Source organism: Coffea eugenioides, chromosome 6 (assembly GCF_003713205.1).
Source record: "Coffea eugenioides isolate CCC68of chromosome 6, Ceug_1.0, whole genome shotgun sequence".
Lineage (NCBI taxonomy): Eukaryota > Viridiplantae > Streptophyta > Magnoliopsida > Gentianales > Rubiaceae > Coffea > Coffea eugenioides.
Window position 1 is genome coordinate 19,196,294 of NC_040040.1, and position 16,786 is coordinate 19,213,079.

General features: G+C 36.9%; 2 protein-coding genes across 12 annotated transcripts; one reads left to right on the top strand and one right to left on the bottom strand.

Annotated features, from left to right (window-relative positions):
• Nucleotides 1–446: 446 nt before the first annotated feature.
• LOC113775769 (zinc finger CCCH domain-containing protein 30-like) lies at nt 447–5,082 on the top strand. Of its 4 annotated transcripts, XM_027320775.1 has the most exons (4): nt 447–596; nt 801–886; nt 2,208–4,400; nt 4,853–5,082. In XM_027320775.1, the coding sequence occupies exons 3-4, from the start codon at nt 2,296–2,298 to the stop codon at nt 4,857–4,859; spliced, it is 2,112 nt and encodes a 703-aa protein (XP_027176576.1). In that variant the 5' UTR covers nt 447–596; nt 801–886; nt 2,208–2,295; the 3' UTR covers nt 4,860–5,082. The 4 variants fall into 4 exon arrangements, with proteins under 4 accessions (XP_027176576.1, XP_027176577.1, XP_027176575.1 ...); XM_027320776.1 differs by lacking the exon at nt 447–596 and having other exon boundaries at nt 613–895; XM_027320774.1 differs by lacking the exon at nt 447–596 and having other exon boundaries at nt 613–886.
• A 3,962-nt stretch (nt 5,083–9,044) lies between these two features.
• Nucleotides 9,045–16,280, bottom strand: LOC113772976 (protein DETOXIFICATION 42-like). Of its 8 annotated transcripts, none has more exons than XM_027317482.1 (15): nt 16,092–16,280; nt 15,734–16,001; nt 15,321–15,527; nt 15,055–15,176; nt 14,094–14,303; nt 13,732–13,910; nt 12,560–12,695; nt 12,259–12,355; nt 12,045–12,145; nt 10,971–11,134; nt 10,381–10,452; nt 10,149–10,265; nt 9,976–10,071; nt 9,656–9,777; nt 9,045–9,479 (listed from the first exon to the last, which is right to left on the bottom strand). In XM_027317482.1, the coding sequence occupies exons 3-15, from the start codon at nt 15,395–15,397 to the stop codon at nt 9,437–9,439; spliced, it is 1,536 nt and encodes a 511-aa protein (XP_027173283.1). In that variant the 5' UTR covers nt 15,398–15,527; nt 15,734–16,001; nt 16,092–16,280; the 3' UTR covers nt 9,045–9,436. The 8 variants fall into 8 exon arrangements, with proteins under 8 accessions (XP_027173283.1, XP_027173288.1, XP_027173287.1 ...); XM_027317487.1 differs by having other exon boundaries at nt 15,814–16,006; XM_027317486.1 differs by having other exon boundaries at nt 15,321–15,515; nt 15,789–16,006.
• Between the last annotated feature and the right edge of the window lie 506 nt (nt 16,281–16,786).

Sequence of the window (16,786 nt, forward strand, 5' to 3'; positions counted from 1 at the left end):
ACAATAGCAATTAAAAGAATTGAAATCCCCACATATAAATTGGAAATGTTGAAGTGAATATATGAATTTAAGCCTAAAGAAAAGAATGTGAAACTTAAATCATAATGAAAGCCATTATACCATATCCATATTAGATTTGTAGTCTCCACGGTCAAATTTCCGCACACGCTCTCCTATTGGTACCAGGTCGGAATGGTTCAGAACCATGGACGCATAGGATAGCACCTCAAAATCAAAAAGACATCGCAGTCCACTTTCTTTCTTTGAGAAAAATATTACTCCGAAGAAACATTTACTAAATCTTTGTTTGGACATATATAAAAACGGTTTATCCCCTATTGGGTAGGCGTTCATTTCAATCAAAAATTACTCCAGACAAAGAGAGAGAGTGGTGTTCAACTGTGTGTAAAAAGAAATAGAAAAAAGAGAGGAGGAGTGATCGAGTATTACTTTTTTTAAAAAAAATAAAAAATTTTCAGTGCTATTTTTTGTAATATAATAATGATGGTCTTGATCATGAGTTGAGAGATTCTCGAGACAATTGAGAGTGAAAGAAAGTAAAGGGGAAGAAAGAAAGAAAGAAAAGAAGGACATAGGTAATGGCGAAACAGAAAGAAAGAAGAAGAAACTGAGGAGAAAAAAACAAACAGAGCACTAAACTAAACTAACAAGCACCTCCCTCTTCTACAGTTCTTCTTCTTCTTCTCTTTGCTTCACAACTTTTCCTTTCATCCCTTTTGTTCTCTAGATCTATAAACTCATCCCTTCTTCTATTTTCCCGATTTTCCCTGTCTTTACAGATTGTTTTTATTATGCATGCACTGGAAGAATGGAGCTGCTGAAGGAGTTTTGTTATTCTGATTAGCAGCTGAACCAATTTATAGTGGTAAGAAATGTTAGTATTACTATTACTTCATTCATCTTTTGCATGTTATTCAATTTGTGCTCATTTTTTTCTTTTCTGTTTGTAAGTTCTTTGTGCTGCCTTTTCAATCTTTGCTTCTTGAGATTATATCGAGATTCTGATGTATATATATGTGCATGCAGATAAGAAGCTTTTTGATGTGAGCAAATATTTGTGTCTATGTCTATAAATGTGTCAAGGGATGATGTTGTTTTGTTGTTAGGTGGGGATTTAGCGACTCTCTTTTCCTTTTCTTGATTGACTTTATTTTCAGGTTCTATTTTATTTTATTAAATTAGCTTAGTTTCTTTGTGTTGAGGGGTTTTGCTGTTAAACTGTTGATGCATCTTTGCTTCTTGGTCCTTTTTTTCCCTCTTTCTTGTTTTAATCAATTTGTTTTATATGATTATATAGTTGTTTTAGATTTTCTTTCTACTTTCTTCTTTATCTCTTTTACATGATCCATATGGTTCCTGAAAAATAGAGTACTGGAAAAGGAAGTGGCTTTCGTATATGAATAAAATGTTGTGCTTTACACTTCAGAAGTTTGAAGAGCCCTAAGTCAATGTACAAAGAAGAAACCTTTGTTAATGCATAAAGCAAAGTTCTTTTTCTGTCAATAACCGCACTGCCACCGAACTCAACCCCCTGGATTGGGATTCTGAGATTGGGGGGAGGAGAGGAGAGGGTGTTTTAGTGGTTTGGTTATGTCCAATCCTAGGCAGAAAGGTTAGATTCATTTGCCTTTTCTGTCATTTGCTTTTATGTCCCAAAGATTGAAATCCAAGTTCCAAAGTGGAGAAATCTTCTTCTTTCAGAAGTGTTTTCACCAACCAGGAATGGCATTTCGTCATTTTTCAGAAAATAATCGATAATGATACTGCCGCAAGTTTGGGGGCATTTTAGCTCTCACAAATACAGATACACTTGCACATGTGAACCTCATCCATTATTTGATATAAATTGGTGAGCATATGGATGAGTCTGTTCCAAAAATGGTAACTTTTAATTGTCCAATCTGATTATCTCTTTGGCCAGTCAAAATATTTTTCAAATTTTATTGCTTTTCCGTTTTTACATAAAAGTTTATCTCTTTCCCGTTATATTTTAATGTTTATTTGTTTCCTTTCTTGTTCTTGTACAATATCCACAATTTTGAACATAATTTTGGTCTATTCTGCCAAGTGGCTTTCTTTCATATTGCCAAGCTTTTGATTGGAAATAGCTGCTCTTTGTGCTTGTCTGTCACTAATCTGACTTGATTGTATTAGTGTGATACTAATATCAAATCTTTTATTTGCAGTGTGAAATGGAAGTATGTTTTATGGACTGGAGCGGTTAAAGTGAAGACTGCCTCAAATTGTATCATCTCCTTTTGGTTATTGATAATAATGGACATGAATCATTTAACTGTTGAAACTGAAGATGTTTTGGCCAGTGTGCTTGAGCTTGCTGCCAACAATGACATGGATGGCTTCAAAAGATGGGTGGAACCGGACCCAACTAGCGTTGATGAAGTTGGGTTGTGGTATGGCCGCCAAAAGGGCTCAAAGCAAATGGTTCTTGAGGAAAGGACTCCTTTGATGGTTGCTGCTACATATGGCAGCATCGATGTTTTGGAACTGATTCTATCTCTGCCTGAAATAGATGTTAATCGGTCTTGTGGTCTTGACAAGAGCACCGCACTTCACTGTGCTGCCTCTGGTGGATCCATAAAGGCCGTTGATGCTGTGAAATTGCTTTTAGCTGCTGGTGCTGATCCAAACTTGATGGACATCAATGGTCATCGACCTATTGATGTCATTATTGTCTGTCCTAAGTTCCAGGAAAGGAAACTTCTACTTGAAAAGCTTCTCAGTACTGAAGCTTCACTTGGTGACCACAGACTCAGGGTGTCAACAACTACTTCAAATTCGAATTCCAATTCACCGCCTCTTTCTCCATCCCCTGGTAATGGATCTCCATCATCTCATTCAGATTCAACTTCTTCTCCAAAGATTAGCGATCTTCCTGCCTCATCCATGTCAGAGAAGAAAGAGTACCCTGTTGATCCATCCTTGCCTGACATTAAGAACAGCATCTATTCAACAGATGAGTTCAGAATGTATTCATTTAAGGTTCGACCCTGCTCTCGTGCCTATTCACATGATTGGACAGAGTGCCCATTTGTCCATCCTGGTGAAAATGCTCGAAGAAGGGACCCGAGAAAGTTCCACTACAGCTGCGTTCCTTGCCCAGATTTTCGCAAGGGAACTTGTCGAAGGGGGGATATGTGTGAATATGCTCATGGGGTTTTCGAGTGCTGGCTTCACCCTGCACAGTATAGGACTCGGCTTTGTAAAGATGGTACAAGTTGCAATAGAAGAGTTTGCTTCTTTGCCCACACACAAGAGGAGATGCGCCCCTTGTATGTGTCTACTGGTTCTGCTGTTCCGTCTCCTCGCACGGGCCCCTCCAGCACTAATGCTGTGGATTTTGCTGGAATGAACTTCTTACCAGGTTCTCCTTCATCAGTTACGATGATGTCTCCATCTCCATTCACCCCACCCATGTCTCCTTCCACCAATGGCATTGCGAACATGGGATGGGCACAGCCAAATGCCCCGGCGTTGCATCTCCCTGGAAGCAATCTTCAGTCCAGTCGCTTGAGATCATCATTCAATGCCAGAGACATCCCTACTGAGGACTTAAACATGTTGTCAGAGTTCGATGTTCAACAGCAGCAGTTCCTTGATGAAATCTCTCGTATTTCTCAACCAAATATCAACTCAAGTTCTTTAAACCGAACTTCTCGTCCAAAAACCATGACACCGTCAAATCTTGAAGACCTATTTAATGTGGAGGGCTTATCTCCTAGATACTCTGATCAGGCATTAGCTTCTGCTGTTTTTTCCCCTACTCATAAGTCTGCGGTTCTTAATCAGTTTCAGCAGCAGCAGCAGAGCATGTTGTCTCCAATCAACACTAACTTTTCACCCAAAAGTGTTGATCACTCTCTATTGCAGGCTTCTTTTGGAGTTTCATCATCAGGGAGGATGTCTCCCCGAAGCATGGACCCCATCTCACCTATGAGTTCCAGGGTTTCAATGCTCGCCCAGCGTGAGCAGCAGCAGCAGCAGCAGCCGCAGCAACAGTTCCGGAGTCTTAGCTCGCGCGATCTTGGCTCCAGTTCAGCTGCAGTAGTTGGATCTCCAGCTGATACTTGGTCTAATTGGGGTTCGTCCATGGGGAAGCCTGACTGGGCTGTCAGCACCGAGTTTGGTAGGCTTAAGAGATCATCATCATTTGAGCTTGGAAATGAGGAGCCAGATTTATCATGGGTTCAGTCCCTTGTCAGAGACTCTCCACAAGAGATGAAGGAAAAGTCTGTACAGTATGTTGCTGGTGCTGCTACTTCAGCTGAGGGCGCAAATTTAGATCACCAAATTGATCAAATGGATCCTTCTGCTTTGACTGCATTGCTTGATCAAATGCAGCTTGACCATCTCATTGCTCAGTAAGATAAAAAAAGTTTATCTTTGCTGGTCTTGAGGTTTTGAAAGTCGCAAGGTTTTGGTAAATACAGCAAGTTTTCAATTTTTTTGGTTTTTGTTGCCGATGGCTTTTGGAAGATGGTAATTGCATCCTAAAAAGGTCCAAGGTGAAAAGGTCCAAAATTGTGGAGGAAAACCATTTTTCTTTATTCTAGTCTCATTTCAAGAAGATTTTAGAAGGATGAGGAAAGATTGGGTTTACTTGAGTAAGCAGGCCCTGTTTAGGTTATTACTCTCCTAATTACCAATATTTTTGCATTATTAGGTTCATTTGTCATTGTTTCTTTCTCTTTATCCATCGCCATAATGTTTCTTTGAAGTGGAGCTACTGATGCTTGGATAATCGTTATGGCGATGCGGTTGTTACTTTGAGGAGTTCATAATTTGTTCATTGGTTAACATCCATATTCTTTAGGGGGTAAAGAAAAGGAGCATGTTGCTGATGCAGATAATTTCTGTGGACTCTGATGTTGGAACTCCAAAATAATACCATACAGTTGTCAGAATTGCAGAGTAGAGGAGATGAAAGGACTACCTATAGTTTTATATATGTAAAGCATGTAACTTTTACTGTTATTGGTACCATTTATTACTCTTGATTCTATGCATGTGTTCTTTCTTCCTTTAATGCTAGTTGCATTTTTATTCCAAGTGTTTTCCTATGTCATGTCATCACATATATTATACTCTTGGCAATGGTGCTGATTGGAGAATTAGTTGAGCCATGGGAACCTGATCCATAGTGGATTCCAAATCCCAATATCCAAAAGCTGGATGTGAGTTTGTGGGAGATGTGGACATGGGAATATGGATGCAAGAAAAGGCTATCTACTTATGGATTCTACCAATCCGTGTGCAGATCAGATGCTTGAGAAAATGTTTTATATAATCTAGGAATTATGAATCTTTCTTTCTAAGAGATGATGATGATGATGGTGATGACAATGAAGCTTTTGCGCACCAAAATAAATAAATAAAGAAGGATGCGTTTATGGCAATGAATTGCACTCGATCTTCATTTGGTGATGCAACTTTTATACGGCATGTGGGTTCGATATTCTATGGTTCTGGATTTGATATTCTTGATAACAGATGTCAGTGGTAGAAAATGATTTTTACTGGGATCATCTCCACCTGTTCTTTCCTACAGTTATTTGCTTGAGAGAATCACATTCACCATATCTTGATCAGATAAAATCTTATTCCTTTTGATCAAGTGTTTTTCCCCTGAAAGGAAACTCGTGTATTCTCTAGCATTATCCTCTCATTCTCTAGTGTAAGCCCCTATTTCAGATTTTAATCAGGGCTTTTTGAGTCCATACACGAATACTAACAATTAGGGTAGGGCATGTTATTATTGACAGAACTCTTGTTAAACAAGAAGGTTATCCTTTTTAAAACGCCGTGATTCTCTTCACAGACAGTGCACAGTGAAATTCAAACTCGATTAGACACAGTTGTTTGTGAAATGACATATTATTGGTGTTATTAGGGTTTAGGTATTTGTTGTTTCAATAAATATTCATAAAGCTTTTTGAATGTATGCTAGAAACAATTTCTTCTCCCCCCCACCTCCTTCTAGGGGGAATCCAAAAACTCGTGATTTTGAGCGTTGGTGCTCATTCTTTATTTATTTGGTAAATAAAAGTTTGAGTGAGTTCGACTCCGATCACTACTACGATGGGTCAAGGCATGTTTTGAGACCTATAACTCGCTTACAGAGATTCTTACGGATCGCCCATAAATATCATCAGGAGGATTCGAATATACAAAATTTTTGTAAAAAAACAATCCGTTCTTATCAATTGAGGCAACTTGTGTCTGCGGTGGTGCTCGTTCCACGATAGCAGACTACCTTGCTAGCTAGCTAGCTTAGCGCAGAAGGCATGGTGCTTTGTCATCTAGATGTTGAGCAATATGCCATGAGAACCTACCATCCAATTAGAATGGGTCTAAATTTAATTCATTGAACCCCAAAATAAAGGTCTCTTTAATTAAAGACTAGTCATTTTCTTGAATTAACATGCATGAGAAGAAAATGAAAAGAAGAGGTAAAAGGGGTGGAAAAAAGTAGTGTCACGTCCGTGCTGTCTTTCGGTGCCCGTGCAACCGGGGAACTTTTTCCTTGTCCGTTCTAAGTTTTTCAAACTAGTACAAGAAGTAAACGGGAAAGAAACTTGACCCCCCCAACAACGCAAAACCAAAAAAATATTGACCACAAAGTAAATAAGTATATAAATATTAAAAAAAAAAGGCATAGAGTAAGTTGGAGAAAGAAACAAGACTGTGATAACAACATTTGATAAATTATTAAAGCAAATGGCCATGTCAAACAATGAATGACAATTAAGTCATTAACTAGTACCAACATTTGAATCATTTATGAATTTAACGTCCCATCAATCCCTAACTCTTTCCCCCCAAAACCCTGAGAAAAAAACAAAGAAAGGTAGCCCATCAAGTTGAAACAGGGGCTATAATATTTGTTAAACAAGAATGTTCCATGCGGCTGTGCCATGTTTGTTAGGCAATGCAGAGTACTTACTTTAAGAGTCCTCAGACAAAGGTTAAAGGGATTGAGATTCTCTGAGATCATATCAGGAAATGATGATGTTAAAGATGAAAAATGTACCACAACCTTCTTTACTTTTCTTTCCTTTTTTTTTTTGGGTTTTTTTTTTTAAAGTTTTGTTTTCTTCTTTTATTTATCGACCATTCGCTTCATATACATCCAAAAAAAAATTAGGATGAAAAATGTGGCACCATAGAGCTGAGATTGGTCACGTACGCAGCATTCAAATACGGAGTATATGTCATTTTACATGCATAGAAAGATACTTTTCATGGTCCATCAAGCACTACACAAAATTCTTCTTCTTCTTTAAATTTTATTTTCATGGTGATGCAAAGAGGGAGAAGGGGGGGGGGGGGGGGGTATAGTATTGTGGTTAGCCATGATCAAATCAATTGTCATTGGGTCTGATCCATTGGTAGGTTTAGGGTTTAAATATGAGCCACACAGTAGTATTAATATGAGTGGTTTTGGTGGATGAAGGCACCTAATTTTGGAAATAACCATTAGTAGCATCAAAATACAATGAGTGGAGCTAATTATCACCCTAAACAATTTATTCCGTGATGCGGTCCTCAAATAATTTTCAAGACTTGATTTTAAATTTTCATTTTAAAATAACATATTTTGTATTCTCAACTGCTTTTCATATCCCGATTTTATTTTAGATTTTTTAGCCTAAAAAACTAAAAAAAAGAAAAGAAATCAAAAGAATCTATTTCAATACTTTTTTATTCCGATTTTCTAAAACTAGCTATTATACACTAGCAGTTAAGAACGGCGCCGTTATTCCTTTTTCAAGTTTATATATATATATAACTAACAATTATTATCTTACTTTGCATTTACATTTTTTTCCTAATTAATTTTACTTTTTCAAAAATTTAACATCTGAAATATATGTTTTGGATACATGTTTTGGAAGGTTAAAAATATGTAAAGCAACATAGTTTAGAAAAAAAGAGAAGAAGTACTTTGATTGCGACGTGTGCCAAAATAGCCAAAACAACCATTATCTATTTTGGCAAAGAATGAATAATTGGTTTAAATTGAAAAAGTAATCCACTGAATTTTCTAGAGATATTTCTGTATTCCCGTAAAATAATACCTCGATATATTATTATATGCCATAATGGGTCAAAGAAATTTAAAAGGGAAAAAAAATGCTTATTCTTGTTTTTAGGTGGCATAAGAATCAACGCAATCACCAACCTTTCATGAAGGTAGGGCTGTCAACGGGCCGGGTCCGGGCCGGAATTCATTATTCCGGACCCGGACCCGAATTACTATGCCGGATCCGGATCCGACCCGTTTACCCAACGGGTCTTTTATTCTATGTTCCCAACCCGGATCCGGCGGGTTCCGGATCCGAATCCGGGTCTACCCAAACAAATTTACCAAAATTTATAATTTCTAATAAAAATGAGAAAAAAATATATTTGTAAACTAATTTCTAACTAATGCAAAGAAAAAACCAAATAAGAAAAGAAATCAAATTAACTTTATTAAAATACATCACCCTAATCAAATTATATTGATAAATATATATTTTTTAAATTATTAATTCATTTATATCCGGATCCGGGTCTAATACGGGTCGAAATACTATATTCCGTATCCGACCCGTTTTTTTGTTTGACAAAACGGATCCGGATCCGGATCCGGGAAACAGAATTAAATCCCTACCCATACCCGCAATAATTTCACGGATCCGGTCCGGATCCGGGTCTAGACCCGACCCGTTGACAGGCCTACATGAAGGGGTGCTTTTATCTCATTAAATTAGTCAGACTTTTAAGTGCGAGTCCAAAAACACCTCTTTAGGAGTTAGGCATGACTTTCCGCCTTTCTTAGGTGGAGTGATGAGGCGTGATACCAGACAGATTCCATTATCACGCCTTAAGGAGGTAGGTTGCGATCTCGCAGATGGCAGGTATAGTGCGGGTACTAAAAACGTTCACGCTTTTATGCTGCCCCCAGCCGTAGAGGGCAAGAGGCGTGATATATATCTTGCTATCAGTTCCACGTCTTTAGATTTTGCACACTGACACCTCTCATTAAAACTTGACAGAGAAAGCATGGTAAGGTTCTTATGGCTCTAATGTAATCTAACATTTGGCTTAAAAGGAAAAAGGATATGAAGAAAATCTAACCTAATTTTTCCTCCTCCTCCTTCTTTTCCTTCTTCTTTTTTTTGTTTTTTTTTGTTTTTTGGCAGTTTTACAAACACATTGATCATATGGATATCATTTGCCTCATACAGCTCTCAAGATGCTATTGATACAACAAAGAATGAAAGTAGTGATTTATACCTACTAATATTATGGCCATCTAATATTATCAGCCACATATTCCTAAATGATGGCAGGAATTCTTCCAAAACCAAGAAAAATGAGGCGGTGCAAATCCAGCTGTAATAAGCAGAAATTATCCCCGGAGATAGCGCCAAGGTCCTGTTCTGGTTCCTATCCTGCAGGTGTAAAAATGGAAATTAAGTAACAATTTACATATTTGACAATATTTCATGAAATTATAGTCTGAATGGAAATGTGAAGGGAAAGGTTCTCTCCTGTAGCTACAAGGGAAAAAAGAGTGTTTCTTTTCTATTGATTATGGAGAAATAACCATTAACCAATGCCAGATTACCTCCAAAATCCAGCTAACGCCCGCAAACTCATGAAGATAGATAATGCAAGCCATATACCAACAAAACCAAATCTCGAGGACAGCAATAGCAAGAGTATTATACTGACTGCTGCCACAGAAATCTGCAGGAGAAAATACAAGATAAGCTAAACCTTGTCTATGGTTTCTTGAGAAGCAGGGAAATTTCTTTTTAACTTGTGCTCATACTGGCAAAATATCATATGATAGACATGATGGACAGGAGTATGAGGAAATGCACAAGACCTCTCTCTAGACAAGCATCACGAATAGAAAGGAAAAGTTGAAGGGTTGAAACTTGCCATGGAGTAGGCAGAATAAGAAAAATCAGATGCTCCATAGTTTATTCCATCAAAAACAAAGGCCACAGAGTTAATTGGCTGCGTCACTACAACAAACTGCATTCAACCGTTAGTATACATTTTAACCGATACTGGAAACTTAAAAGAAGATCTTCGTGGAAAGCAAAATATACCGGGATGCCCAAACTTAAAAGATGGAGAACATTTATATCTGCTGTGAAAATTGTTGATGCATATTTCAGTATAACAATGACAATGAGTGAAAGAACCAGCCCAAGTACCAATCCCAACTGCAGAGTTGAAGATCTTGTCAGTACAGAATATAGATAGGAAAAAAATATAAGAAAAAGGCAGAGATGAATGAAAGTAACAAGAAGTTCTTAAAAGTATAAACAGTGGAAGTACCTGTAAGACACGAGAGGCAGTAGTTGTGGCTCTCTCGTAGTCATTTTTTGCAAATGCACTGGCAAGAATGGCCTACAAAACAATTAAAACAAAGCTACCTATGTCTTAACATCAACAAATCAAAAGTACATTCTAAAATTTGAGCAAAAAATGGGATAAAGCGTTGAATATTATGCAGAACAAAGGAATTAGTCCACTCAAAAGTAAGACTTAAACATGGTGTTCAATGAGTTATCTAGCTTCGGCCTTAAATGAATTAATCAGCTTTTCTAGTGCTTGGACTGCTAAATACTTGTTATGCTTGAAATGATATTTCAAATAGTTTGGACAAGAAACAGACTCATTCACATACATTTCACATGCTTATAGTTAGAATATACTAGTTATAGATGATCACGAACTCTCAGATTATATACATAACCACTATGGTTCCAATTTTCTAGACATTATTCAGCGGTCATCATCTTTAAGTTGAGTGTGCTTCTTTAAGCCTCAGATAAGCAAAATTAAGTACAGATTAACTAATAATAAATTGCATCATTTATCAAAAACAAAAGACAATTAATGTACACTGAATTAATGATCCTTACTTGTCCCGATACGGCCAATCCATCAGCAAGTAATGAGGTTGCCAGCCAAACCTGCAAGCAGACCTGGAAAGCAGCCATCGATGTTGATCCCACCCTTGCAGCCAATGAAGCTGCCAAGGTTACGCAGAATGTTGCTGCTATGACTCTCAATAATAGCAGAAATCCTGATCCCAAGTATGCAAAATAAATTAGTATTTCCATGCATATACATTTCCATCTATAAACAGGCGGAAGAAGTTAAGTGAATGCTTTGGGGGAAGAGAGGAAGAGACAAATAAGCATAGATGGTAAATCAGCCAAGAGATCAAATATAGTGTATTTGATTGAAAATTTCATGAAATAAATGGTTTCATTTGCAAAACCAGATACTGAGAGTACAAAACTACAAATTTCAATTGCTAGAACAGATGAAGAATTTAGAAACTATGTCATGTTGCAGGTAGACACTCTGCTAATCGAGAAATAAAGCTTTTATGAATTACTTAGCATCCTGGTTTTTCCTTCACAAAATTTTCATTTATTTTTAACAAATTGAACAATAGTATGTCTTTGCAAACTTCTTCCTTTGAAATATGCAAAGCATCATTTATACTGCAAAGAAGATTCAATAACTATCATGAAACTATCATCCCAATATATTTTTTCTCTTCTTTTCTCCTTTTGCAGGTATGGAGAAGGATTTGCATTTTTAGGGCCACGCAAACATACTTGAGTGGTGTCCGATTTCACTTGTAAACTCTGGGTATGATAAAAGTAAGAGATAATTGTTGTACAAGTTATATGTCAGTTATCACTTCCTTTTCAGCATGAGACTGCTAATTGCAGGTCTACAATATGTGCATGGATATTTGCCTACATCCCTGGTTGTATTCAATTCAAAAGGTACCAATTTATAGAAACAAGCATTGATGGAAGCTAGCTCTTTTCTTGCATTAAGGTTATGCATTCAATCAGCAACAACCCTGCAGTTCTAAGGTGATAAAGAAACTCCCCCATCATGCAGGTTACAGGAGGTATATGATGTTGGACAACACAAATAATGGATTGATGTCTTTAGCATCAGACATTACTCACCATTCTTAAGAAACCGACCCAACTGCAGATCTTTGATACTAGGGGCTAAAAGATCTACTTCACTCATTAATCTCCACATAAGTATTAGGGAAATAAAGTACCTGCAATTATTTAAAGACCAAATGAGAAGAAACTAAAATGAGCAAAGAATACAAAAATTACAAGTTTAGATAAAATTACAAATAATTTACAACAGGTGAAACTTAAATCTTACTGGGAGATAACATGGGCAATGGCTGCACCAGTAACACCTAAACCAAACAGGAAAATGAATATTGGGTCCAGAATTATGTTTGTCAGATCTCCAATCACTGCGTTCCAGTAAACAATGTCAGCCTAATTGCATAGGGTAACAATTTTCACATACAAGAGCAGATTGGTAAAAATCTGTCACAAAAGATAGTAAATGTATAAAACTAGTCTGATTCATTTGTCCACTAGTACCCCAAAAGCAAGAGAAACATAAATATTAGTCAGAAAAAAAAGGTGCCTAAGAAACTTCAAAGCTTGCTTACTGGTTGCATAAAGAGGGGTTTTTGTATCCTTGAATCCACGAAAGACACCCTGCATGGCCAAGGAAAGGAGGACAGCTGGAGCGCCAAGTGACCTCACTATTAAGTACTTTTGGGCTGGGTTCAGCATAGGTGAATTCTACATGGAGAAAACAAAGCACTGTTATTTCATTTGGTTGCAGTAATGATCATTGATGATACAATGGATACTGTGACAAGTAAGATAAAATGCTATTTGTAGAAATGTAAGCAATCCTGCATTAGATAATATTGTATAATCAGTTATCTTTATGAAACATCAACTGACTACTCCAAAACCCAATTACATTCTAATCCTTAAGAAAATTTTGAATTTTGAAAGTATAGAGCAGATACTCACACATTCAAGGCTAAGGAACAAACTTGACAATATTACAGCTTTGGGTATTAATTTATATCCTCATCAGTGAGAAATGAAAAAAACAACTTTGGTCATTACAATAATACACACCCAGTTGCTCTGTTTGCAAGAAACAACTGAATGACTCATAGAAATCTTGATAAAATTTGAATTGATCCTAGCTTAGGTATAGATCTTAAAGCAAAAGAAGTACCATCTCCCCAAATGGACAAATGACCTACATCTTGTAAGCTAAAGATTAGACTTGAAGAGAAGATTCTTCTTGTCCAAAACAAGGTTGATGAGTTAAATTTGAAAGTACCAATGGAGGTCTCAACAAGAATCTGGTACAATGCTTAATATTCACAATACATTCAACATGGTGAGATGTATAACATTCAGGTGAGGTATCATGTATTGCTTCTTACAATTCCATAAAATCTACTGATGAAGAACTAGGTGCAAGATAGGGATTAAACCAAAAATACAACTTAATATTTCTGTTCCACCAGACTATTTATCTTTCAAATTTGAAAGACATGAAGTAAATTAGAAAAAGCAAAACGCCCTGCTTAAAGAGTATATCTGATTCTTAAAGAGTTGCTCCATGGATTCTTTTTAACGACTTCACTCATATAGGAAACAACTTAAACAAAATTTGAATATCAACAAGAAGAAACTTCATTCAAGTTGAGCTATGAGATGTTCTGTTTATACTGAGGAGACCACCTAAAAAATGGTGAAGGCTGTGTGAAAGAACCATAAGTGATTACTAATATTAAGAAGATTAACTTACAGATTCTACACCCATGTAGTTTAACAAGGGTTTTGCAGCAAAAATGAGGAAAATTGCTTGGATGATACCAAGTATACAACCAATGAGCAATGCTGATGAAGCGGAAGAGTTATGCCTGCTGTTCCGCCTACCATCAACCACCTTCCCTTGGCTGCTGCTGAATGATTTGCTACTCAATTCTGTATCAAGGTAGAGAACATCGGAAAAGTTCACAACAGCAGGAGCAAGATTGCTTATTTAACTAACAACTGTAATCAAATAGATAACATTGAAAAAGTGAATTTTCATATTTTCAACAAAAAAGGAATTATCACAGCTCTTTTTTCTACGGATGGCAAAGAGAAAAATAGTCAAAGCCTTACCCACTTTCGGTAGCAACTCTTCCTTTTCGCCATCTGCAGCAACACCATTCTCCACTATTTCAATTTCTTGTGAATCAATGCTCAAACTTTTAGTAGCATCTTCTTCAGCAACAAAAGAAGTTGTCACACTAACGAGTGGGAATATTGCAATTTTTGATGCTTGGTTAAATACAGCAATTGCGACACCTACAGCTGCAAGTTCCACTGGACCTACATGCAGTTATGATGAATCAGTCAGACAATTAGGTTACCACTAGCGACTTTCCAAGACCCAATATGTAAAGAGCAAGAGGAAAGATATGACTTAGGTTGCATATAATTAATATTTTACAAGAGCTACAACGGTATTCAACATAACCAGTTCAGAAAAGAAAAAAGCAGAGAAGTACATTCCCTTTGCTGCTGCATTCATCTGAGAGCAGTTTAATAAAAAAAGAAACAAAAGAAGAAGAAGAAGAAGAAGAAGAAGAAAGTGGTGAATTGCAAACACAGCCACAAGCCTAGGTAGTTTTGCAATAAACATAGCTATAGTACTAAGAATCTGAAGATTTGAAATATACTTCAAATTAAACTAGCAATCTTTTTATATGATTTATCAAAAGCAGGTCCAATGCAAATTGATGTTTCAATGCCAGAGTAGCAGAAACCAAATCTTTTTGGTATTTATAAAAATGTCATATGGTATTCTTAGAAGGATAATTGTTTTCAGCTGATTGATGTTTTCTGGAGTGTCAAGTCCCTTTACATGTTTTCATTACCTCCAAAAGCACAATTTTTCACTATAGCACAAAGAAGCCTCAAGTCTTCATGTACGTTTTTCAATTATGGATGGAACAAAGAATCTTTATCGATTAAACAGGACAAAGTACAGCACAACTTTCAGAATGAAAATGCGATCACATAAGACCATCAGTAAAGTATCAGCAGTGATGAAAGAACACCAGGAAGAAAGGGAACAAACCTATATGACCAATGAAAGCTGTATCAACTAAAGAAGCAATTGGGTCAGCAGCTAAGGCCATTGCTGCAGGTATTGCAATCTGTGCAATTTCCACTCCTAACTCGTCCTTCTTGAAAACATTTCTGCACCACACATTATCAACTTCAAATTAAATTTCTATCTAACAAGAGACCTTATATTCCCTCCCCACCTAAAAAGTTAAAAGAGCAACCATCATACAAACAATTGACGAAAACAACACAAGCCTTTTCAAAATCAATCAGTACCTTATGTTCTTAAACAGACCCCATACAGGATTCTCGCCCATATTTCTATGCAGATACAAGAAATCATAGTCTGACATGGCTGAGTAAGGGCCTCCAAAGCTCTCAAGCTTAAAACTTGAGTAAAGCTCACCGCATTAACTTCAGCATCCCAAACACCCAAAATGATCAGAAAAGGCTCCAAGTTTACCAAGAACACTGAACTGGGTCCTAGGAAAAAGTGTCAAATAACAGAAAAGGAATTCAATTTCAGCAAGAAAACTTTACTGGTTTCTAACAAACACAACAAGAATACGGAAAGAAGAACAAACTCAAAGAATCAAGAACTGATCACCTAATAACTCTTCCTACTTTATGTAACGAAAAATTGAAAAGAATCTTGATTCTTGAATCCACAAAGAGTTCAAAGGAGGTACCCCAGAAAGACTTGGGAAAAAAAGTAAAAAACTCAAGTATCTAAGAATGCTTAACAGGCAAGCACTGGAACGGTCAGCACATGAGATGGAGGTTGGTTGGAAGTGCCGGTTTGATTCAGGGAGCGTATAGACCTTCCTCAGTAATGACAGCCCCAGAAAAGTTAAAGGAGGACTTTTAAAAGGGCGCAAGAGAGGCAGGTGCAATATTTTAAGGGGAGGGAACCTTCCACTGTCTGATATCCAAGAAAATCCCCAGCAATTCCACCACCTGTCCTGTGGGAAAATTCCATGCATGTACAATTGGATCGTCAGATGGAAACTAGCAAAAATTGAAAGTGGGTTTAGCATAGGATATCACCTTAAGCAATTGATTGTTCAGAAATGTTTCCAAGAAACAAGCCAAAAGAAAAATCATGCAAACGCGAGTTCTATATTGGAAAAAAAAAATTTTGAGAGCAAGAAATTATATATATCTCGGACTATGATGTGATAGTTGGATTGTTTAATTTCCTTGTGTTTCCTCTGTCACTTTCAAGATGTTATCTGAAAAAGATGTTTGAGTCAATTTTTCAGGTGTGCTTTCCCATATTCGTTTCCAACTTCGAGTGGTGTCCAGAGGATTCATGATCCAAACGCTTTGCACCAGTGATAGTGGCGGATGAGACCCACCCGCACGCAAATTGTTCGGATGTAGTAAGCTAATAGGAAAACAAACTCCATGTTTGTCAGTGTTGTTTAAAATGACGCAAACATCCATAAGGTTCTCTAAAAGTTTAAGTACCAATAATACCCCCAAGGTATAGTTAATAATAATAACCACTTTGCATTTATTTCATGGAGGCCTCTATACCCTTGACTATAAAGTTTTAATTTTTTTTTAAAAAGAAAAAGAAAAAGAAAAACACACACACACACAAGCATACGCACAATACTTTCAAAGTTGTAAAACTCCACAAAAATGAAGCAATAGAAAATTTCAAACCAAACATTCTTTTTACAGCTAGATCCAATCTCTCGGTCCCTGTGGAAGGAAATCTTGAAGGTTAGTGCTTT